The following is a 25957-nucleotide window of genomic DNA, read 5'->3' as shown; positions in this document are numbered from 1 at the left end:
TCCAGAAGGTTTTCAATTTACTTTGCCCTCTCCGTCAGAGGAATCACTATCTATGGCAGCTATAGCCTTACAAAAATGCATTTTTTTTTTTTTTTTTTTTTTGAGATGGAGTCTTGCTCTGTCGCCCAGGGTGGAGTGCAGTGGCTCAATCTCGGCTCACTGCAAGCACCGCCTCCTGAGTTCATGCCATTCTCCTGCCTCAGGCTCCCGAGTAGCCCGCCTCGCCCGGCTAATTTTTTGTACTTTTAGTAGAGACAGGGTTTCACCGTGTTAGCCAGGATGGTCTCGATCTCCTGACGTCGTGATCCGCCCACCTTGGCCTCCCAAAGTGCTGGGATTACAGGTGTGAGCTACCACGCCTGGCCTACAAAATATATTTCTTAATAAGAAATACATTGCATAAATTTTTATTTATTCCCGCATCTCAAAGTGCTGGGATTATAGGCATGAGCCACCTCACCCAGCTAGCACTTTCAATTTCCTTAAAACTTTTCCTTTGCATTCCCAAGTTGGCTGTTTGGTCCAAGAGGCCTAGCTTTCAGCCTATTTTGGTTTTGACATGCATTCCTCAAGAAGCTTAATATTTCTAGGGAGAGAGACGTGCAACTCTTCCTTTCACCTGAGCACTTAGGGGCTACTATAAGTTTACTAAGTGGACTAATTTGAATACTCTTGTGTCTTGAGGAAGAGGGAAGCCCGAGGAAAAGGAAAGAAATGGGGAACAGCTGGTCAGTGGAGCGGTCAGAACACACACATTTATTAAGTCTGAAGTCTTATATGGGCATGGTTTGTGGCACCCCAAAAATAATAACAATAGTAAAAAAGGTCACGGGACACAGATCACTAACAGATATAGTAATGAAAAAAATTCAAAATAACGTGAGAATTACCAAAATGTGACACAGAGACATGAAGCAAGCACAAGCTGATGGAAAAAAATGGTGCTAACAGACTCACTCGAAGCAGGGTTGCCACAAACCTTCAATGTGTTGAAGATGCAGTAAAATGAGGTGTGCTGGTGTTCACACACCTGGCCTGTTAAGCCTCCTGACTCAGTAACTTGAGAGGCAAAAATAGGGGCCTGTTACAATCCTCATTTTGTTATAAACAACAAAATTATGATTTGCCTGGAGAAGAGAAAGGAAACTAACCTTACTGATGGCCAAGAGCTATGTATTAGGCTTTTTTCTTCATGTTGTCTACATTAATCCTCCTAATTTAGCATTATCTTTTTATTTTTGGAGATTAAGAAAACATGATTAACTGCTTTGTTTAAAGTCATACAGCTACTAAGTGATAAAAACAGGACTCAACCTGAGTGCTCTATATTTCCCAAGTATCTGCTCTTTCTGCTAGAACTTTGACGGGTCCACTGGTCAGACTCAGCATCAACATGAAAACATTAGGTGGCATTAAACGGGAAAGCCCCCCAAAGACCCCATTTTTCTCATTATTGGTAAAGATAAGGTCTTTAGCTCTACAATAACTATTATCTATTCAACCAGCAAGAGTTATAAAATATACAGATCTTTTAATGAAGTGCCTCTGTTCTTCACACAGCACTTTAACAGCAGTTCTTTCCATGAGAGTTGGCTTTCAGTTTAGAAAAAAATCTAGTAATTAAAAATCCAAAATTAGTGGGACAGTAAGACTTTCCCATCTCTGTTTTTATATTTATTTTCCTCCTTCCAGGAGGAAGAATTTCCCATCTCTTTTTGACCACTGCATATTACAATAAGCCTAACAACAAAAAAGAATCATTAACTCAAGAGGAACTGGAAGAATGTATCTTCCTCCAGTTTCCCGTAGGGCAGCTCAGTAGTTAGTTTCACCCCAATGAACACTGACTACAGAAAGAAAGAAACAACCAAGAAATATTTTTTCAACCACATTTACTAGCTCACATAAATATTTAGAACAAATCCATCTGTCTTCCCTGTTTCCTTGGCACAATTTATCACAGTTCTTAACAAACTACCATAAATATCCATAAGGGGAAAATGAATTTTAGAATATGAAAGAGAGATTAATAAATAGCCAAATATGTCAACCATTGAAAGGACCACCAATTTTTTTAAGATTAAGCCCCTGATTTGCAACTTTTATTGAAATAAATGTCATCTATTAAAAACAAGGTTAATTTATAACTTGATCTCAACTTGTTTGAGAGCAATTGAATTTTGACATAAAAATTGCAAAACTTCAACTAAAGAACAAATAAAACATTCAGACACAAGTTTACACTTCAAAAATTCTATCAACTTCAACAAATAATGAATGACTGTATATTAATTTACATTAGTCCTGTGGCCCAGAGTACATTTTCCATTTAAAACATTTTTAATAGATCTTCTGTATGGCATGGACAGCTTCTAGTGGGAATTAGTATATAGCCTGTTCTTGATGAAGACAACACTAGACAGATGTTGCCTGATGCCTGGATAATGCTGAATGTGACAAAACCAGCGAGACACATTAAGGTATTTCTCCTTTTCTTGAACTGTCAGGTCAACCTAAGTAGAGATTAAAAACATACACACACAACACAGATGTTACATAAGCACAACTATTAATATCACTTAAGTAGGAGATAGAAGTTGAAAAACAAAACAACATCAATCCCCCACGAGTTCTCAAAAGCCAACATATTCATTCAGATAGGAGTAAAAGTTTCAGCCCAGTGAACACTGACTTGTAAAAGTTCTTCATGTTCAATGCTATGTTCAGTTCAAAACCAGATGTGCTTTCTGGGAAATATCAAGTTTTCAACAAATGCAAAATTTACATTAACTGAGGGTTTGGAGGTCAAAGAATTTGTTTTTTACTTCATTGGAAAGGAAGATAGATTAAGATATAGTTCTTTCTCTAGTATTCTTTAGTAAACCTAAAAAAAGGAAATGATCCATTTCAAGTGAATATTGCTTAATATAAGGGAGGGCTATTGCTAGTGGCGTGTGACTCAGATGAAGGAGGCTGAGTAAATGCATGAGAACAGACCTTCATAATTCTGTTTGCAATAAAGCTGAACTCAATCTTTTAGTGAATGCAGCAGTTCACCCAATTTGCTATCAAGCTACAAGAATGCTCAGAGATTTGGTTAGAGAGAGATGTGATACAAACTACAGGTGCTTATCATTTCACTGGGCTCAAATTCCGAAGTAGGTGACTCAAAGACTTTTCTCTAAGATAAATTTTGGAATTATTGAGAGTTATCAGGTAAAGAGAAAACCAGCAGGGCAGTGACTTGTAGTCATGACCCATGAATGGGTAGTGTAGTTCCTTCTCCTAAGTCACATTTACTAAACAGATAGTGCAAGTCTCTATAACACTGACAGGAGTGTTTGCAGAAAGAAATAACTCAGTCACCCTGCAAGCGGTACAAACCCACTAGCAGCCTGCTTGTTGGGAGACATTTTTAGTGAGATGAATGTCCTTTGCTTTTCAGAATGTAGCACATACTTGTTCTACAGGCAAACATTCTGCTAAGTTACCAGATCACCCAAGGTGAAGGACAACTCACTCTACATGCAATCATTATTACAGAATACAAAAGGAGATTAACAAAAAGTAGGCAGTATTTTCTCATTAAATGTTTACTTGGACTCATATTTGTTGGCTCAGTTTACTTAAGTTGTTAGCAGGGAGAATCTTCACTGCTTCTGTTTCATAAAAATGTGAGTTCTGGATTTTAGTGATACATACTGAAGTCCCACACACAAGCTGCTCTAGCACATCATAAAACATATTCATCTGTTTAAGGTGTGTAGGTTGTGTCTACTTAGAAAGATGTTACTATAACTGTCTCATCTATAACACAGTCAGTCCATGGCACAGAGATAAAGAACACATCAGTCAAGAAAACTGGTCAAGAATGTCTTTTTTAAGTAAAAGTTTAATGTTTATTAAGAAAATTCATGGTTTCACATGTAAAGAATTACATTAGGCTAACTGGTAGATTCAAACGGAAACGAGCATCTCCCTGTCAGGTGTGTGTTCATAGGCAGCACTTAATCATGTGTGGACTAAACTGAGCATCAGTCTATATTTCAAAAATATTTTGAAAAATATTTTGTAAAAGAGCATTTTGTTCTCTTTCTAAATCTTTACCATATGTAAACTTCACCAAGGACTTCAAAAGAAAATGTACGATTTATTAAAAGCTCAACCAGTAATAAACACAGCTGCAAATCTAACAAGAAATGGGAGCTTTCTTACCAAAAATGAATGAATGAATGAATAAAATTCAAAATCAACTTCGACAAATCTCTTTGCTGATAGTTAAAGCAAACAGATGTAATAATAAGTTCTACTCCAACTTGATTTCATGTTAGCTGCTGAAATATATGATGATTCCAATCTGACCTCTTTCTTATCATTTTAGTCCTTTCACAGCTCTTTCATTTCAGGGAATTCTCCACTCAGCTATTTGGTAAAGCGCTTCCAAACAACAGAGTACTAATGCTTGTTTATGTTCAAGTTGTTCACACAGATTTTAAACTAGGTAAAAAGGGCAATGTTACCTGTGATATTTGTATTTCAGAACAGCATCTGCTGTCACAGAGGACTAGTATATGTTGCTCACAGGTCTGTTATTTAAAACAGTAACAACATACAGAACACAGCAAAATATTCTCCAACTTAAACATTTTACATTTGGAGTCTCTAGTGTCAGGATTATCAACAGACCCACAGTACAAAATAGTTTTTCTTCCAAGAGCTCCTAAAGCTTCTAACAATTCCTAATTTATTCCAATGATTTTTTTTTTTTTTTTTGAGATGGAGTCTTACTCTGTTGCCCAGGCTGGAGTGCAATGGCGTGATCTGGGCTCACTGCAACCTCTACTTCCTGGGTTCAAGTGATTCTCCTGCCTCAGCCTCCCGAGTAGCTGGGACTACAGGCACATACCACCACGCCCGGCCAATTTTTTGTATTTTTAGTAGAGACGTGGTTTCGTCATGTTGGCCAGGCTGGTCTTGAACTCCTGGCCTCAAGTGATCCACCAGCCTCGGTCTCCCAAAGTGCCTGGGTTATAGGCGTGAGCCATCGTACCCAGTCCCCTACTCCAATAATTTTTAGCTAGATGATCCATTTCACAATATTTTTAGATGATCTATTTTAGAGACTGCACATTTATTCATTTTCCCTCAGGAAACTTTTGCCAGAAACTCACAGAGTTTTTCGAAAAGGATGAGGTTACGGTTACCACTTTCACCTCTTTTTACAGTTTAAACTTTGGAACTTGTCCCTTTGAGTCTGAGATAATTATGAATGACCTTGACTTCTTAACTCTGCTACTTTTTTGGAAGACATTCCCTAAATAAACTTCCTGTAAACAAAGAAATGAACAGATTTCCCCCTCACCAAATTTACAGATTTTAAAAACATTTCTGATGGGATCCCCTGGACTACTTCACTTACAACACTGGTTTTCCACCATCCCTTTCTAGCTAAAGTTCTTTCTCCTTTCTTACAACAGGAAATAATGCAATTGTTCTAGTTACCATTTCCTGCTTCATGTCGGTCTGCATGCCAGTGTGTCTATAGCGGTGCTTGGCTCTTTCTGCCTAATAATTCCTTTTAATTTATATTGGCACTCTATCATGACTTTGAACTTTAAAGCCAAGCAGATAATATTCTGAATCACTAATTTTCCATGAAGTCATGTGAGAAACACTTTAAGTGACCCGTTCCAGATCAGGGTGACACGCTGCTTTGTTACCTTTCCAACTGGCACCACGCTGCCGCCTTTGGGACATTCTTTAGGGCCAGGGCTCCTGGACTATTTTGCAGTTATTTCTTTTATTTTTCCTTTCCTTATAAAAGAACCACATGCCTCCAATGGTGCTCCAAACTTCAGAACAAAAGTATTTCAGTTGATAACAATCTTACAGTCAAGAAGCACATAATATTACAAAGGATTTTAATAATCTTGAGTAACAGTCTGTTCACAGGGATGACTATCTACTAGTGAAATCACTTTAAGAAAGCAGTGAGTCACTGGTGTTATAATAAACAGCCGCACTAACAGGCGGTATAACAAAGGAAAGGCAACATAATATTCCTCAAATGGAGTTAAGATAGACCAAATCTCAGAATAACTCAGCCATGACTAAAATTGGGCTCACAATGAAACAAAATACAGTGGGATTATCTGATGACTCGAAGGTTGCTTGACTGCTGTTTTGTACACTGTGCTGATTACATATTCCGTACTGAATAACGTGAACAAACAAATGAAGGAATGCATGAGGCCAAAAATAAGTAATACTGCCAAAGCAAACAAAGCACAAAGACCTGGTAAATATCAGCAGGTGGTCAACCTGCACCTCACACCTACCCTACCTTAATTTAACACCTAGAAATCATTTATTCCACATCTGCATGTATTTGTACCCAACTTAACAGGAATGCCATTTAACACCACAGTGCAATTCTGCCATTGTGTAGGTTTTAGTCTGTGAGGCCTGCTCCTTGAGAAGGTGTTTATTTGTCTGATTACTTTGCCTGCACTTGGACTAGAGTGGGAGAGATACTTTGACTCACGACAGGAACCCAAAAGGATGGTCAACAGTGATTTACATATTAATCTATTCAATTTCACTTTGAAAAAGATAAGGATATCTTTAATCATCACATCCTAGTCAGTATATATGAAGAGGACATACATTCCAAAATAGAAAAGGTTAACACATAGAGAGTGCTAAATATTGTTAAAGTAACCCTAACTTTAACATGCAGTACTGAATGAAACACTTCTAACCTGCCTAAAAACCAAGTGCCCTCCAGTGCACTTAGGCTCGTAATTAAATAACTTTGCAGATAGTGCTATGAATATTTTGCACTATAGGATTGTGACCTTGTTCATTCTGCTGGCAAAGGAATTCCAGACAAGTTCCCTCCTTTGCAGAGTATTTCCTTTCCCTACTGCAAAACCTGCATAAACTAGAGGAGAGGAAAATGTAATTACACACTTGGATTATGAGTTGCACTTCAGTATCATCTTTTTTTTTTTTTTTCAATTAGATGGAGAAATACTCTCCTTCTTGTTTTTTTTTCTTTTCTTTTTTTAGATGGAGTCTTGCTCTGTCGCCCAGGCTGGAGTGCAGTGGCGCATTCTCGGCTCACTGCAAGCTCTGACTCCCGGGTTCACGCCATTCTCCTGCCTCAGCCTCCTGAGTAGCTGGGACTACAGGCGCCTGCCACTGCGCCCAGCTAATTTTTTGTATTTTTTAGTAGAGACGGGGTTTCACCATGTTAGCCAGGATGGTCTCGATCTCCTGACCTCATTGATCTGCCCGCCTCGGTCTCCCAAACTGCTGGGGTTACAAAAATACTCTCCTTCTTAATGACAGCCCGATGCCACAGCAAGCCAGATCTTGTGGGTCTGAAGAGACATTCACTAGCCTGCTGGCTGTCATCACACAGGATGACTGATGACATTTTTCCTAATATAAAGCTTAAAAAGTTAAATGTCAAAACATATGTCACATTTAAATATATATTTTTTAAAAAGCCAACAAGTTTGTTATTGTGGTTTTCAGATAGAAATTGTTCTTGGAGCCCTGTTGGGTAGCCATGCTCACAGCAGCACAGTCTTACTAAAATCTGGTATAGACTCTCCCAAGTTCAAAGACTGTGTGCAGGCTGCCACCAGAAGAGAGATGCTTAGATACCTTAGCAGCAAATCCTCTTTACCTTGGAGGTTTTTTCGTTTTGAAATGAGGTAAGTTGTTCCTCATCATCATTTTAAATTCCAAAAGCTACTAAAATATATTGAACCTAGAATGGAATAAAAGGAAGCTAGTAATCAATGTATTTCAACTCCAGTAAACTTTCTCCACATTTAACTAACATTACTTAATTATACTACACTTTCACTACAAAGATAAAAAATCTGAAATAGGAACTATAAATGGGTACCAGTTGTTAAATATTGTTTTATTTATTTTTTTAAGACAGGGTCTCTCTGTTGCCCAGGCTGGAATGCAATGGTGCAATCATGACTCACTGTGGCCTCGACCTCCCTGGGCTCAGATGATCCTCCCACCTCGTTCCCCCAACTAGCTGGGACTACAGGCGCAGAGCTACCATGCCTGGTTAATTTTTTTCTTTTTTTTTAATAGAGACGGGTTTTGCCGTGTTGCCCAGGCTGGTCATGAACTCCTGGGCTCAAGCAATCTACCTGCCTCAGCCTCCCAAAGTACTGGGATTACAGGCATGAGCCATCATGCCCTAGACGTAATATTGCTAATCTCAGTAAGTATTCAGCTGTGCAAGGCACTGTGCTAAAAGTCAAGAGGGGATGAACAGAAATCGGACACATCCTCTCCGGTCCCTTATTTTGTGTAAATTGAATTATATTCTTTGTAAGTATGGGGAACATTCATTCTATTTCACTCCTGTTGTCCCAATGTAATTATTAATAGGCCTTCTTTCACAGTCAAGTGTTTTGGATGAGAAATCATGTGGTCACCCTATTTATAAAGAATATGTGTAATCAAACTTATCATAAGCTTTCCAAAACAATGAAAATTCCCTTAGACAGCCAAGGCCATCCAAACCTTCAGATATTTTTCTGACAATTTTATGATTCTATATTCTACTCATCTGCCTCGTTCATTAATAACATAATATTCTGACCAGAGATTAGCACTGGATTCCATTTTCTTTACTTCATTAATTGCTTTCATGTAAAACAGTCTAATTTCTTCAATAAGATTAATATGCCCCTGAAAATAGTTTTACACTTCTGTTGTCTCCCTCCCAAGTATAAAATAGTGGGCATACACAGTGGGCTCTCAATAAAGCATTTAAAACTCATAATAGTCTTACACTAAATGAAGGATCATTCTAAGTCATTTAAATAATGTTGTAGAATTTAACATAATCATGGAGGGATCTTTGAGGAACAATTCACAATAAAGTCAGGTAAATTCAAACCGAGGGATTATAGCTTGAGTAGGGGACTAACAACTGTATTACGCATTATTACGGTATGTTTGTGGGGTGAGGGGAAACTAAAAGGAATCCACTTCTACGACTGTCATGAAGTCCAGGAGTTCTGGAGGAAACTGCATTCCATTCTGAATTTTCTGGTTACAATCCCTGTTTTCTCTCTTCAACCTCAACTGAAACCCCAGACTCATGAGGCCTCAATCTGTGCCCTCTTATTCTTGGCAAATGGCAAAGCCAACTATGTAGGAGGCTTTTTCAGAGGAGAAAACGACTTTGTTTTTCCAAAAGACAAACCCTCCACTTTGCTTTATGAGGCAGATAGCAGCCCCAAACCATGAACAGGTTGGGGCCTGCGCAGGCCTCAATTATTACGGTATTTTATAGTTTATAACACAAAGAGCTTCCCCACACATTAAGACACTTCAGTCAAAAGATCTAGTTTGGCCCTTCCAAAAACTGAGCGCTGTGCCTTTAAACCTCAAGTTTCCTAAGCATCAGTTTCCTTCTCTGTAAAAGGAGGCTAATAACACTGGTACCTATTTCCTTCTTAGTGATGAGGCACAATGAGAAAGTATATAGGAAACTCCTTGAAAAGCATAGAGAAATACGTTTAAAATTTTATTTAGTGTTTATGGAGGGGCGACTACATACACGTGCCAGGAATTACCTCAGATAATGGTGTTACAAGTATGTGTCGCTACAATCATTGAGTCAAGCAGCTTATAATTTAGAGAGAGAGATTTTCAAAGAATTACAGTAAGAGTGAAACAAGCTAGACCTAACATGTATATGAGGTACAAACACACACACAGGAAGGAGCACCTCAATACAGTTTAGGGGCCTGAGAGGGATTCAGTAGAGGAATGAGTGGGAACCGAGAGATACTTGGAAAATGCAAATGAAGTAGGGAGGAAAGGAAGGGCTGGGACCAGGGAGCAAAAGAGAAGAGCAACGCAAGGACGCTGGGTAGAAAGAGCACAGCAGCCAGCAGGCTCTGGGGCACATGTTGTGGCTGAGAGAATGACAGGCGGAGGATAGCAAGGGAGGTAGGAGTCAGACGAATTGAGGCAGAACTTCACTCTTGTTGCCCAGGCTGGAGTGCAGTGGGGCGATCTCAGCTCACTGCAACCTCTGCCTCCCGGATTCAAGTGATTCTCCTGCCTCAGCCTCCCGAGTAGCTGGGATTATAGGTGCCTGCCCTGCCCCTACGCCTGGCTTTTTTTTTTTTTTTGAGACAGAGTTTCACTCTGTCGCCCAGGCTGGAGTGCAATGGTGCAATCTGGGCTCACTGCAACCTCTGCCTCCTGGGTTCAAGCAATTGTCCTGCCTCAGCCTCTGGAATAGCTGGGATTTCAGGCACATGCCACCATGCCTGGCTGATTTTTGTAGTTTTAGTAGAGACGGGGTTTCACCATGTTGACCATGCTGGTCTCGAACTCCTCACCTCAGGTGATCCACTTGCCTTAGCCTCCCAAAGTGCTGGGATGACAGACGTGAGCCACCATGCCCGGCTAATTTTTGTATTTTCAGTAGAGATGGGGTTTCGCCATGTTGGCCAGGCTGGTTTCAAACTCCTGACCTCAGGTGATCCACCCGCCTTGGCCTTCCAAAGTAGCTAGGGTGAGCTACTGCGCCCAGCCGAGTTAATTATTTTGAGAAAGAAAAAGACACGGTCATGAGAAAGACTGCTTCAGGGGTCACCAATCTCATGTCTTACAGTCCATCCTCTTTAGATGAACAAAAGATTCTAAATACTGGAACTTGGGCAATGTCACTGGGATCAGAGGATGTGAGAGGCATTCAGGAGCTGGAAATCAGGATCTGACTGACTGGATGCCTGAGGTGCACAATGCACAAAAATGCATGAGTTTGTTTTTTTCCACAGGGGGAAGATAGGGTTGGGGTGATGGGGAGTTGAGTCAAGCTTTTAGGCAGAGAGATGGGTGTAAGAAAGCACACACTCTGGGGCCAAAGTGTCTGGTTTCTGGACCTTGCTCCACCACTTACTTAGGTAATCTCAAAACATTTGACCTCTCTATGCCTCAGCTATCTCATCTGTAAAATGGGGCTGATCATATTAGTGCCTACCCTATATGGCTGTTATTAGTACTAAATGAGTCAACATTTATACAGCATGAAGAACAGTGCCAAGAACATACTGAATATTATGTCATTGTTCACGAACAAATTTAAAATAAAGAGACTGACCATGTAGGTAGTAGGCAAGACTGAAATAAAAAGAAAGGAAATACAATCTGGAGCAAAGATCCAGAAAGGGGACAGGAGGTGGAGAGGAGACTGAGGTAAGAGGTCCGATGAATGGTGATATGGTTTGGCTGTGTACCCACCCAAATCTCATTTTGAAATGTAACTTCCACAGTTCCCACATGTCACGGGAGGAACCTGGTGGGAGGTAACTGTGTCATGGGGCAGGTCTTCCCTGTGCTGTTCTTGTGATAGTAAGTCTCAGGAGATCTGATGGCTTTATAAGTGGGAGTTCCCCTGTACCAGCCCCCTCTGCCTACTGCCATCCATGTAAGACATGACTTGCTCTTCCTTGCTTTCCGTCATGATTGTGAGGCTTCCCCAGCCATGTGGAACTATAAGTCCGTTAAACCCTTTTTTCTGTATATATTACCCAGTCTCAGGTATGTCTTTATCAGCAGCATGAAAATGGACTAATACAAATGGACTGGCCTAGGAAAAAGGCAAGGCTGAGACCAGGAAAAGGAGACAAGATAGACAAGGATGCACAATCAGGCAGGCTGGAAAATGAAGGGATTCAGATGAATGGCCTCCATTTTTCTAGTCTAATGATGGAGGAAAGCTTGGTGATAAGGACTAACGATAAAGGAGGAGGGAGAAGGAAGGGGCTTAAGGAAAGAAGTAAAGGTTTGGAAGTATCCCTGGGAGAAAAAAAAAAAAAGGAGATGATCCAGTATGAGAGCCCAGCTGCAACTGGATAGTAAACATTTTTAGTGGCAGTAATCTACAGTGTTGTAATTTCTCCAGTTGAACTCAGCTTGGATCTTGGATGTAAGAATGAAGACATTTATTTGGACTGGCCAAGAGCCGGGAACTTACAGGGAAAAGGTGGTGACTGTACGGTAAAGCAAAGGAGCTGAAGATACTAAGAGGATGTAGCTGAAGTTACACAAAAGGGGGTCTAGGTTGGGTGGGGAAGAAAGTATACAGATTTGGAAAAGAGGAGTCAAATTACATCTGATAGAAATTAGACACTAGGAGATTAAAAGAGCTAAGATAAGCCGTGTATTAGTCAGGGTTCTCTAGAGGGACAGAATTAATGGAATATATAAATACATAAATAAAGGAGTTTAGTAAGTATTAACTCACACAATCACAAGGTCCCACAATAGGCCATCTTCAGACTGAGGAGCAAGGAGAGCCAGTCTGAGTTCCAAAACTGAAGAACTTGGGAGTCTGATGTTTGAGAGCAGAAAGCATCCAGCACGGGAGAAAGGTGTAGGCTGGAAGGCTAAGGCAGTCTAACCTTTTCATGTTTTTCTGCCTGCTTTACGTCCGCTGGCAGCTGATGAGATGGTGCCCATCCAGATTAAGGTTGGTTCTCCCTTCCCCAGCCCACTGACTCAAGTGTTAATCTCCTTTGGCAACACCCTCACAGACACACCCAGGATTAATACTTTGCATCTTCAATACAATCAAGTTGACACTCAGTATTAACCATCACAAGTGGTTACACAGAAGATACGGGTCCTGAAATTAAGATCTAGAGGTGGAATGGTAGGAATATGGGGCCCAGGGGATGACGACAAAACCTAAAGCATGGCTGGAGAAGTCACTGTTGAAGAAGAGCAGAAACATAGGAAGAAAATCAAGGTCAAAGAAAAGGAAGCAACTGTGTTAACTGGATATGTGAAAGGAGTTTTTACATAGGCACCTTGTATACAGGTAATTCCTTTCATTTTTATTTGATAAGCTAAAAATGCAAATCTGATTTAAATTCAAGACAAAGTTTTAAAAATCATTCTGAACACTACAGAGAAAAAGCCAGTAACTATTCAAATACTCACTATAAAGCGATGAAGTCCATAGTACAATAGGATATCTGCTAAGGTAAAGTTATACCCTGTAAGGTAGACTTTATCTTCAAGATATGAATTAAGATCCTAGAAAAAAGAAAAAAACAAATAAATATTAATGTAAAAAACAGTAATAATAAAGTTAATTACCATATAACAACTTAAAAGATTTAGGCTACTAGAAAACAAAATATCGCCATTTAATAAATTTACTCTTTGACATTAATATTCATTCAAAACCACAAATCATACGCCAGTTACCTTATTTTAAAAAAATAGGCTAAACATTACTAGTCTTAAAGAAACAAGAAAACATTAGAAAATGATATTCAAAGTGCCATCTATGATCATTTTAAAGTCTAGCTTTTTGTTTTTAGAAACATTTTGTTACTCATGCTCAGTAGCTACACTTATTTTTTCCATTAAAATATAAAAAATTCCCCAACAATTTCAATCTCTTTAGAGAATTCTAAGAAACCCTGTATCTATGAAACAATAATTCACCCATTTTCCCTTGCCTCTAGGTCCTGGCAACCACCATTCTACCTTGTTTCTATGAATGTGACTACTTTAGATACCTCATATAACAGCAATCACAAAATATATGTACTTTTGTGACTGGCTTGTTTCACTGAATATAAAGTTCCTCCATGTAGCATGCAGCACATGTCAGAATTTCCTTCTTTTTTAGGGCTGCATAATATTTCACTGTATGTATAGACCACATTTTATCGATTCCTGTGTCAATAGACATGGTTGTTTCCACGTTGGCTAGTAATGCTGCTGTGAACAGGAGCGTACAAACATCTCTTCAAAACCATGTGGGATTTGTTTTGGTAGTAGCCATCCTAATGGGTGTGAGATGATATCCCATTGTAAACGTGATCTACATTTCCCTAATGATTAGTGATTCCAGCATCTTTTCATATGCTTGCTGGCCACTGATGTATCTTCTTTGGCTAAATGTATACTAAAGTCCTTTGCCACTTTTGGAATCAGGATATTGGGTTTTTTGTTGCTGAGCTGTAGGAGTTCTTTACATATTCTGAGTATTAACCCCTTATCACACATACGATTTACAAATATTTTCTCCTACTCTGTGGGTTGCCTTTTCACTCTGTTGTCTCCTTTGATTATGTCCAGAAATGTTTAATTTTGCCATAGTCCAATTTATCTAGTTTTACTTTTGTTAGAGGTTAGTATTGTCTGGCAGACCAGCATGAATACGTCAATTTCCTGAGATGGAAAATGTTGGCTTCTCTTAAAATTAACACTTAAATTTAGCAGAACTGGAATTTACATTGAATTACAGTCAATTAAGTGAAACAACAGATTCATAAAACCTTCAGAGGAAGATTTTGTAAATAAGTTATATGAACTATTATTAGATATTCTTTGAGGCTCCTCTAAAGACTAGATATAAAACACTGTCCAGTGATCAACAGCATTTATTCCAGAAGAATTCCTTAAACTATAGAGAGGGCATTTTGTTCCAATTCTCAAATCACATCTGTCTTAGTCCACTTGGGCAACTGTAATAGAATACATAGACTGGGTGGCTTGTAAACAAGAGAGATTTATTCCTCACAGTTCTGAGGGCTGGAAGTCTAAGATGAAGGTGATGGCAGATGCAGTGTCTGGTAAGGGCTTGCTTCCTGGTTCACAGGCAGCTGTCTTTTCACTTGGTGGAAGGGGTGAGGTCTCTCCCAGGCCTTTTTTTAAGGGCAATAATTCCATTCATGAACGCTCTGCCTCCAGGACCTAATCACCCCCAAAGACCCCATCTCCTAACTCCACCACTTTGGGGGTTAGTAAATTTGGGGAGGGGGAGTCAAACATTCAGACCATAGCAACATCCCAAAGTGTCTGGAATATAGTGGTTCAGCAATCAATAAAAAATGTTTGGCCGGGCACGGTGGCTCAAGCCTGTAATCCCAGCACTTAGGGAGGCCGAGACGGGCGGATCACGAGGTCAGGAGATCGAGACCATCCTGGCTAACACTGTGAAACCCCGTCTCTACTAAAAAATACAAAAAACTAGCCGGGCGAGGTGGCGGGCGCCTGTAGTCCCAGCTACTCGGGAGGCTGAGGCAGGAGAATGGCGTAAACCCAGGAGGCGGAGCTTGCAGTGAGCTGAGATCCAGCCACTGCACTCCAGCCCGGGCGACAGAACAAGATTCCGTCTCAAAAAAAAAAAAAAAAAAATGTTTGCAGAATTTAATTTAATCTCTTTGAATTTGCAAACAAAGTGAACATGATACATGCTCAACATGAAGATAATGCAGATGAAGACCTTTATGATAATCTACTTCCACTTAATAAAGAGTAAACACATTTTCTCTTATGATTTTCATTTAAAGACAGTCATTTCCAAAACAGTATATGAATATGGACCCTAAAGGTGGTACAGATGAGAACATAAAGGAATATAGACACAAATGGAAGGCATGGAAGAATCAAAATAAAATTTCAGTGGAAAGGGTAGAATGTATTGGTCTATTAGGGACTACCACTTAAATTTTATGGTAATCTGTTGAATGAATATGATTTCTCTCCAAATATCTTCAGAGAAATCAACTTTGAGAAAGTATAAGAAATTAAATATCTTAATTAAATTTCAAATAAAATAAATACATCTTCATTTAATTTCAAGAAGACCTGAAACAATAACAGTTTTTATTTTTTCCAAAAACAGAATCTATATCCATGTTTTAGAGATAAAGACCCCCCCCTTTTTTTTTTTTTTTGAGATGGAGTCTTGCTCTGTTGCCCAGACTAGAGTGCAGTGGCACGATCTTGGCTCACCACAACCTCCGCCTCCAGGGTTCAAGCAATTCTCCTGCCTCAGCCTCCTAAGTAGCTGGGACCACAGGCACACAACATGCCTGGCTAATTTTTTGTATTTTTAGTAGAGCTGGGGGTTTCACTATGTTGGCCAGGCTGGTCTTGAACTGACCTTGTGATCAGCACACGTCAGCCTCCCAAAGTGCTGGGATTACAGGCGTGAGCCACTGCACCCGGCCACGCCTCTTAAAAATGTAGTTTTTATAAACGATGATTAGGTAATATTTTCTGGGTTCATGATATAACTAAAATTTTTCCTACGAAAAGACAGTTTCACACATTCAAAATATTCACAGGTGAGAACTAATTATGTCTGACGTTTGTTTCCTTTTTTTTTTTTTTTTTACAATTCTTCCTGATGCTATTGTCAAACTTTTTAAATACTTCCCCCACAATTCCACCTGATTTTTATTTTTCCTTCCATCTATTAAACTTTCTAATAATACAAAAAAGTTGAAAAAGCAGTAGAATAAACAACTACATACCCTCCATCTAGACTCAACACGTTAGTGTTTTGCACTGCCTGCTTTTTGAAATTATATATTACCTTATTTATGAGGCATTTAAACTTAGCATTGTGGTTTTAGCACTGAAATGGAACTTTGACAAATAAGAATTAAACCCTTTCATAATATCCTAAAAGCAAGAGTTTTAAAAATAAATAGTAAAAACCTATACAGCCCAGTATAAACACAGGCAAAGAATACATGTAAGTAAATCTTTAAAAATAATAAAATAGCTAATAAGCAGTATGAAAATGACACATTAATAATTGTATTCAAAAAAACATAAGCAAATAATTTTTTTTTTGAGACAGAGCCTTGCTCTGCTGCCCAGGCTGGAGTACAGTGGGGTGACCTTGGCTCACTGCAACCTCCACTTCCCAGGTTCAAGTGATTCTCCTGCCTCAGCCCCCTGAGTAGCTGGGACTACAGGTGTGCACCATCACGCCTAACTAATTTTTCTGTTTTTAATAGAGACAGGGTTCCACCATGTCGGCCAGGCTGGTCTCGAACTCCTAACCTCAAGTGATCTGCCCGCCTCGGCCTCTCAAAGTGCTGGGATTTCAGACGTGAGCCACCCTGCACGGCCTCAAACAAATAATTTTTAAATTTTCTTGTTTTGGTAATTAAATTGGGGAAGTGAAGGAGAAAGAGGTAATACCATGTTAGTTTTGGGGAAGAGGCCACTCTCATATGCTGCGATACTATAATGATGTACTTTTCTAGAGGACAAATGAGCAACATAGCTTAAAAATATACAGCTTTTAGCCTAGCAGTTTACCTGGTAGGAATTTAGCCTAAGGAGGCCGGGCGCGGTGGCTCACTCCTGTAATCCCAACACTTGGGGAGGCCAAGGCAGGCAAACCACTTGAAGTTAGGAATTCAAGACCAGCCTGGTCAACAGGGTGAAACCCCATCTCTACTAAAAATACAAAAAAAATTAGCTGGGTGTGGTGGCGTACACCTGTAATCCCAGCTACTCGGGAGGCTGAGGCAGAAGAATCGCTTGAACCTGGAAGGCAGAGGTTGCAGCCTGTGTGACAGAGCAAGGCTCTGTTTCAAAAAAAAAAAAAACAAAACAAAAAGGCTAAGGAAACAAATGGGAATGTGCTCAAATATTTAGCTACAATTAGTAACTACCCAGGGATACATAATTTAAATTGTGGTATAATTAGTTAACCCCTGAACAACGCAAGTTGGAATTGCATAGGTCCACTTAAACACAAATTTTCTTCTGCCTCCGCCACCCAAGAGAACAAGACAAACCCTTGCTCTTCTTCCTCCTCCTCAGCCTACTCGATGTGAAGTGAAGACTATGAGGATAAAGACATATATGACAATCCACTTCCACTTAATGAATAGTAAATGTATTCTCTCCTCCTTACGATTTTCTTAATAATATTCTTTTCTCTAGCTTACTTTTTAAGAATACAGTATATAACACACATAAAATACAAACTATGTATTAATTTGCTTTATGTTACAGGTAAGGCTTGCAGTTAATGGTAGGATATTAGCAATTGAGTTTTTAGGGAATCAAAATTATACATGGATTTTCAACTGCTCAGGGAGTCAGTGCCCTGCACTGTATATGATGCAACACTAACATGTTATTAAAAGGAGAGTGTAAGTGAATACTTGTTGGCGTAAAAAGGTGTTGACAACACATTGTCAGTGAACAAAAAAACAGTTTACTGGCCAGGCGAGGTGGCTCACACCACTAATTCCAGCACTTTGGGAGGCTGAGGTGGGCAGATCATTTGAGTCCAGGAGTTAAGACCAGCCTGGCCAACACAGAGAAACCCTATCTCTACTAAACACACAAAAAAATAAGCCATGCACGGTGGTGCGCGCCTGTAATCCCAGCATGCCTGTAATCCCATTTACTTGGGAGGCTGAGGCACAAGAATCGCTTGAACCCAGGAGGCGGAGGCTGCAGTGGGCCAAGATTGCACCACTACACTCCAGCCTGGGTGACAGAGTGAGACCCCATTTCAAAAAAAAAAAAAAAAAAAAACACCCCAACAGGTTACCACGCCAGTAGGTGCCCGTTTTTTTTTTTTTTTTAAATACATACACACATACATACAAAAGGAAAAAAAAAAAAAAAAAAACAGAGAAAACACAAAAGGGGTTTAATAAATATCTGATGGCCGAACATAAGCATTATTAATAGTTCTCTCTTGCTGGTGGGACTATGGATGTTTCAAATGTCTTCCATTTGCTTATTTTTACTTCCTAAATTCTGTAATATTTACTGCTTTTAAAATAAAAACAATACTGTTTTAAAATAGCAAAACAAAACAAAACAAACCTTTTCTCATCTGTGCATGTGGCCAAACTCACATTGCAATCCACTCTATACATAATCAGTCTCACCTGCCAGTCTGAGTTCTGTAAGGGCAGAAACTGTGTCTAATGCACCACCAGCCCTTAGAACTGCATCCTGGTGCATTGCAAGTGCTGATGTTGTAGGTGCAGATGAGCAGACTGAGGTCAAACAAGGAAGACAATGCAAATTGCCCAGCTCCACATACATTAAATAGAGGCTCCCAATTAAATATTTACATGTCTCAGAGATAACACTTTGGAAGTTACTTCTATGCTTCTAATACCACATCTATTAATGTAACTTTTGAACCTTATAAACCCAATTCATTGAAATTCTGTTCCTATTTTTCAGAATCAAGTTCATTACTATCCTTTCCTTTGGAAAACTATAAAAGAAGGTTGTGTTCACTTTTTATTTGCCTGAAATCTCACATTCACTTGGAGGGAGGATATGACCGCTTCCCCTGGACATACTGTCAATAGTAGGGCACAAGAGAAGGGTCCCTGTGAATGACCAACATGGTATTAAGAATAAATGGTTGATCACGACAGACACACAGAGGGCCAAGTTCTGAAACTGACTTTCTACCAGTTCTCTTGATGGCATCTATCAAGAATACAGTTTGAGCCATTTTGCCCAACGTGATAAAGGAAGACCTTTCTTGCTCCACTTTTATTGCCATGATAAAACAATCACAATAAAATTAAGAAACAGAAGGAATTTCTACAGCGATATGCTGTTGTCTGGATAATCTCTCAAGTTTCTCTCAAATTTAAAGCTTCAACAAAATCTTTTAAAATCTGCTTTCTTTTTATATAAATAAATTAACAAAAATAACTTTGTTTGGAATTTTTTTTTATTCTTGGTAACTCTGAAGCTATATCCAGTAGATTATTTTATTATTTGATGCCTTTGAAAATAAAAATTTAAAGCAACGATTCTCAAAACAGGGAAAGGTGAGCTTTCTCAGATGAGAGTTTTTTCAAACTACAACCCTAAAAGATTCTGATTCTCTCTTGCCTCTGAGAAAGTACTTCACCTCTTAGAGAATCAGGATTGTCGAGTGGGGCATCACATTAAAAAAACAAGAAAAGTCCTATTATAATACTGTAATTACTGTGACAAGGTTCTGAAGGAAAAGCACAGGGTGCTGTGACTGCATGTAGAACAAAGAACCTCATCCAGCTGAGAGAGAAGTAGTCAAGAAAGCTTCCAAGGCCGCGTACCTCAGCTGAGATCTGAGGGGAGGGAAGGGCTGGGGGAGGACAGAGTCTGCTCCAGGCAGAGGGAATAACAGATGCAAACTACTGAGGCAGAAGGAAAGAGGTGAAGAAAGCTAACAGCTGCAGCTTTTTAAACTGAGGGGAAAGAGATTTCTGATTAACAGTTCATGCATTTCAGCCTATAAGAGAAGTCATGATACCTTCAACAGTGTGTGGATATCATTTTTACTGGAGTGTCCATCTATCTGAGTGACCCTGTACTCTAACCATTGCTGAACGATCGCTTTTTCTTCTGCAGTACTCCCCAGCAAATATTCTTTGTTGGCTTGCTTGACTAGATGAGCTGCTATAGTAGTCAATCCTGTTAGACTTGGACCATTGTTTGTCTGAAGAACTGGAGTCTTAAAAAGAAAAAAAAAGTTCACAGAATTTAAAAAACAAAGACCACATCATGATTACAACTTCTAAGTAACCACAAAATCCCTCAACTGGTTCTTGAAATAATCCTGGATTTTACTCTAAGATACTAAATTACATACAAATGAAAGTCTGGCAAATAGCAGTTAAATAATTTACAATGTGGTAACAGATGCTTGATGATGAAACTGCTATTAACATTGCAAAAATCAGTATAATATTACTACAATAATTTTAAGCTATGTACAATGAGAGAAAATGGAAACTCTAATTAAACAGTATTAATTTCAATCAAGTTTACCTGCACCCTATTATATAGCAAAGTGATTATATTTAAATAAACCTGACTTCATGTTCCCCCTATTACAATAGCAACACAAGTTTGCTTGTGTATAAGACACTGACAATTAATTTAAATTTTCTTGATACACAAATAAGCATAATGCATTATGAGAAATGCAAAAGAAAATGGAAAGTATTACCTGATGGGAAGACTGACCAAATACAAATAATAAGTATACAATCTCAATGACTTAAGCAAATAAAAAAAGAACTGCTTTTTGGCAAGACTGCTGCTCTTTTCTGCAATGAAATAGCATCTTTTTTTTTTTTGAGAAGGAATCTCACTCTGTCACCCAGGCTGGAGTGCAATGGCATGGTCTCAGCTCACTGCAACCTCTGCCTCCTGGGTTCAAGCGATTCTCCCACCTCAGCCTCCCAAGTAGCTGGGACTACAGGCACGTGCCAACACACTCAGCAATTTTTTGTAATTTTAGTAGAGACGGGGTTTCACTATGTTGGCCAGGCTGGTCTCAAACTCCCGACCTCGTGATCCACCCACCTCGGCCTCCCAAAGTGCTGGGATTACAGGCGTGGGCCACCGCATCCAGCCGAATTATATCTTGTTCTCTGTAATGATTTACACTTTGCAAGGCATTTTCATACACCTACATCAACAGGACTTGGTGAAGTCTACAAGGAGATTAATACTCTATAGGATACAGATTCAAAGTCAGGAGGTAACTTCAAAGTAAAGGTGGTAAAAGTTCTTTCCACTTTCCATTCACTATTCATAGCTCCTTGACTTCTCACTTCTGCCTTCAACTCAAATGAAACCACAATCTCTAAGATCACCAATAAATTAAACGTACTGAAAGAAAACAATATGGAACCCTCTGAGGGGTGCCAGTAATGTTCTATTCCTTGACTGGGTGGTCACCTGAGTGTGTTAACTTTGTGGTAACATCAAGATGTGTGTACTGAATGTATGGTATATTTGGGGGGAAAAAGAGAAATCAAATGACTCACAATTGCTGGGCAGGAGGGGACAGAACTAACTCTAAAGACAATTATTTGTAAAAATAAATTATCCACAACCCAACCATGCTCTAAAAAAATTCCCAGTTACCTTCTCATCTAATCATTACATCTTGTAAAATAAGGTAAGTAATCTCATCCTCATTTTACAGATAATAAAAATCAAGGTCGCTAGGTTTGCAATGGCAGAGCCAGTCAGTGTTTGAATAAAGTCCTATTGGCTCAAACATCCATTTTCTTTCCTTTACATAGCCTAAAGTACACAATTCTTATGCAGTTGCAATTATGAGACATATACTATTTTCACATTCATTTTAAGGTTCCATAATCCTCAAAGTAATTACTTTTAATGGCTGCATTATGCAATAGCCGTGTACTGCATAATGATGTTCTGGTCAACGATATTCTGCATGGCATATCCAATGGCAGTCCCCTAAGAGTACAGTCAAGTATTTTTACTGTACCTTTTCCATGTTTCAATATATTGAGATGCACAAATACTCACCATTGTGTTACAACTGCCTACATTATTCAGCACAGTAACACATGCAGTATGGGTTTGTAGCCTGAAGGAGCAATAGGCTATAGGCTGTATCACATACCTACTGTTTGTGAAGTAGGATATACTATCTAGGTTTAAGAATACTCTAGCCAGGCGTGGTGGCTCACACCTATAATCCCACTACTTTGGGAGGCTGAGGCGGGCCGATCACCTGAGGTCGGGAGTACGAGACCAGCCTGACCAACACGGAGAAACCCCGTTTCTACTAAAAATACAAAAATTAGCCGGGTGTGGTGGCGCATGCCTGTAATCCCAGCTACACGGGAGGCTGAGGCAGGAGAATCACTTGAACCCGGGAGGCTTGCAGTGAGCCAAGATCGCGCCATTGCACTCCAGCCCAGGCAACAAGAGTGAAACTCCGCCTCAAAAAACAAAACAAAACAAAACAAAAAAAACCCCAGAACACTCTATAATGTTCACACAATGATGAAATTGCCTAACAATGCATTTCTTGAAACATATCCCTGTCTTTAAATAACACGTGACTGTATGTCAACGTGCTGATGTACCATAATTTAGAGAATCATTCTCCTGGATAAGGATCTCTGAACTGCTTTCAGTTTTTAACTATGATTGGTAATGCTGCAGAGAATGCTTTATCGCTGGCTCACTGCTGTCAGCTGTCTTCCCAAAAAATGGCTGAATCTTATCACATATGGCCAGCCCTTTCCCCATGCAAGCAAACAGAAATTTTCACTAGCTGCTCACTGCTAAAATGCTTTAATTAAAATAAAATTAAAAACCATACTCTGAACTCCAAAGTCTTCACAGTTGGGCCTCAAACTGTGGTTTGGGGTTTACCTTGCATTGCATCATTCCTCATACTGTTTTACTTACTGCCCTAAACTTTCCAATCCTTCATAATTTATTGGTTTTACACATCTTTCAAAGCATAATCCCTTAAATGCCAGCTCTTCCATGAGTTTATAAATCCATTTTTATAGTCAGAATTAACTGCCCTTTTCACACTCCTCAACAGTGTTTTCCTCCATGTGGAGTCCTAATTAGTGAAAAGAAGTCAGGTTGAGGGGACCAAGGGAAAGCAAAAAGAGAAGGCCGATAAGCTACAAGTCTGCCTTTCTTCATGGTCCAGGACACAGCCCTTCTGCACAAATAACTCAATAATCTTTCTGTGTCCAGCTATCACCGGACCTCTGGCTGCTAGAAAACACAAGTTAGCTCACTGCAACCTTAGTGTTATCAGTACTGCACAAGCCCCTCTTCAGCACACAGCAGAAGTACTATTCCATAAAATCCCCAGCCAGCCTTTGTTTCCTTGCAGTTAGCTCCTCTCTTACTAACTTGCCTGTTGCACTCTCGCAACATATTTTCATACTTTCTCTAATAAATCTGCTTTTCTTTACCTACAGCTGTCCTGGTGAATTCTTACCCTGGTGCCACCTGCCCCAGAGAGTTCCTGCTCACCCGTGACAGTCCATAAAGTGCTTATTATGTTGTGCTTTAAATTATTTGCTGATGATTGTTTCTCATACTAGATAATACTCATATCTTGGCAATGGTCCCTAAAAAATATAAACTACACCAGGCGCGGTGGCTCACGCCTGTAATCCCAGCACTTTAGGAGGCCAGGGCAGGTGGATAACCTGAGGTCAGGAGTTCAAGATCAGCCTGGACAACATGGTGCAACCCCATCTCTACTAAAAACACAAAAATCAGCCAAGCATGGTGGCGTACACCTGTAATCCCAGCTACTTGGGAGGCTGAAGCAGAAGAATTGCTTGAACCCAGGAGGCGTAAGTTGCAGTGATCCGAGATCACGCCATGGCACTCCAGCCTGGGCAACAGGCGAGGACTTTGTCTCAAAAAAAAAAAAAAAAATTATATATATATACATGTGTGTATATATATATGTATGTATATATATATGGCACTCTTTCAATTTAAATGGTTGCAATGTTTGTCCACTCGGCCATATATATTTATATATGTATTATGTAATATATACACTAAACTAGCGAGTAGGGGCTTGAAGGGACAGAATCATCACAGGGGCAGAGGAAACACCAAAAGAAGGTCACTTTGGCTCCGATGCCTACTCTGCCACCAATCACAGGGCTGACCACTTAACCTCTCTAGGCTTCAGGTTAACTTAAATAAAAACTATACTACTACTTTCTAAACAAGATCTTCACATGGACCAAATGAAGAAGAGAAAAAATTAAAGACAAAAAACAAACATCATTTGGAAAAAGATCTCAAAGGAGCGAAAAAAACATATCCAAAGTAGTCTTCCTACAACCCATTTCCTTCTCTAATACATTCCCTCTACGACAAACAACTATAAAACACAAACGTTTTAACAGTGCCTCACCAGGCAATCTCATACCTTGTGATGTAATCTCCTCCTCTAACACATTCCCTCTACGACAAACAACTGTAAAACACAAACGTTCTAACAGTGCTTCACCAGGCAATCTCATACCTTGTTATGTTTCCCTCACTCTCTGTGGGTCGCACACTTAAATTGATACCCCAAGGCTTTAGAAACGCCTTCCCCGCATCGCCTAGATTGGGCCAAGACTGTTGAAGCGTGTTCCCCTAAATCAGCACTGTATTCCCCAGGCCCAGCACAGTGCTACCTGGCACCCTGTTAGCTATCACGGAATCGCTGCGTAATAACTGAATGAAAGGTGCGATTACGGTTAAAAAAAAAAAAAAAGCCAGTTAATACTGAATACAAACGCGGGGCTTCCAGATTGGTCTAAGAGCCCTGTGAGGACCCTCCTGCAACTGGTGTCGTTTCCTCATAATGGGATGATTTCCCAGGAGGTGAAGTTCAGGCCGAGCCCGACCTGAGCTGGTTACCCCCTCCCTCCGGGAGGTAGGGCGGCACGGGTCGAGGTCCAGAGGCGCCAGCCTGCTCGCGGCGCAGACACGTGGGGAGCTGGGTAGCAGCATCCTCACTCCGCCGGCATCGGGTGGCCGGCCCGGGTACTGCCAGGGTTCGGCAGGCCCCGCTCCCGTCCACCTCTTCCCCTCTGCGCCGCCTCTCCTTCTCACCTGTCGCTCGCCCTGAGCACTGTATTTATTCCCCTTACTCAGCCCCAGGGACTTCTCCAGCAGCGACAACTCTGCGGCCGCCGCCATCTTCCGGCCGTAGCTCCTGGCAGAGGCGAGACCTGCAGAACAAGAACCTCCCGCATTGGTGGAAACGGAAGTCCCACTGCTGCAAACTTCAGCGGCGATTGGCTGAACGGAAGGGGCGTGGAGAGCGCTGGCCAAAGCGCAGGAGGTGGGGCCAGTGGAAGGGGCGGGGCTGAGGGCGGGGTGTGAGACAGGTGGAGAAGTGATGGCAAATTTCCACTCGAAGTGTTGGGGAGCTACTGGTAGAGCGGCCCCAGGGCCGGGCTTCGGTGGCTGCAGTAGATTGGATCTCTAAATAGCAATCTATTGACATGGCTGCCAGCGGTAACTCGTTAACTCATTTGCTAGTCTAAGAGAATTTATATATGATGGGAACTGAAATTTACCTTAGTTTGGCTCGGAAATCTATGCATTTGAACAATCAAATTGAATAGCAAAGAGTTCACAATCCATTAGGAGTTTCTAACGTGTAGCATAATTCATGAGGATTTTAATTGTGTTGTAGTGGTGAATTCGAAAAACTGGTTTTTCTACTGTTAATATACAGCTCAACACTAGCAGCAGAATTATACATTTAAAGATTATTCACAGAGCACGGAGTATGTTAGATAGGGGTCAGATAATTACAGTTCAAGGA

At 40.1% G+C, this 25957-nt stretch overlaps 1 protein-coding gene across 1 annotated transcript; it reads right to left on the bottom strand.

Annotated features, from left to right (window-relative positions):
- Positions 1-1875: 1875 nt before the first annotated feature.
- Positions 1876-25376, bottom strand: EEF1E1 (eukaryotic translation elongation factor 1 epsilon 1). Its single transcript, XM_010381694.2, has 4 exons — positions 25237-25376; positions 20120-20320; positions 13009-13104; positions 1876-2513 (listed from the first exon to the last, which is right to left on the bottom strand). Exons 1-4 carry the CDS (start codon positions 25321-25323, stop codon positions 2373-2375), a joined length of 525 nt encoding a protein of 174 aa, XP_010379996.1. The 5' UTR covers positions 25324-25376; the 3' UTR covers positions 1876-2372.
- Positions 25377-25957: the final 581 nt, after the last annotated feature.

Source organism: Rhinopithecus roxellana, chromosome 4 (genome assembly GCF_007565055.1).
Source record: "Rhinopithecus roxellana isolate Shanxi Qingling chromosome 4, ASM756505v1, whole genome shotgun sequence".
NCBI classification, from domain to species: domain Eukaryota; kingdom Metazoa; phylum Chordata; class Mammalia; order Primates; family Cercopithecidae; genus Rhinopithecus; species Rhinopithecus roxellana.
The sequence above is the reverse complement of the archived record's forward strand: the minus strand, read 5'-3'. Positions and strand labels throughout refer to the sequence as shown.

Coding starts and splice junctions, on each gene's coding strand:
- EEF1E1 (XM_010381694.2), bottom strand. CDS start 25,323: ATGGCGGCGGCCGCAGAGTTGTCGCTGCTGGAGAAGTCCCTGGGGCTG. Junction 20,321..25,236: donor GTGCTCAGGGCGAGCGACAG/GTGAGAAGGAGA, acceptor TTTCTTTTTAAG/ACTCCAGTTCTTCAGACAAA. Junction 2,514..13,008: donor ATGGACTTCATCGCTTTATA/GTGAGTATTTGA, acceptor ATCTCTACTTAG/GTTGACCTGACAGTTCAAGA.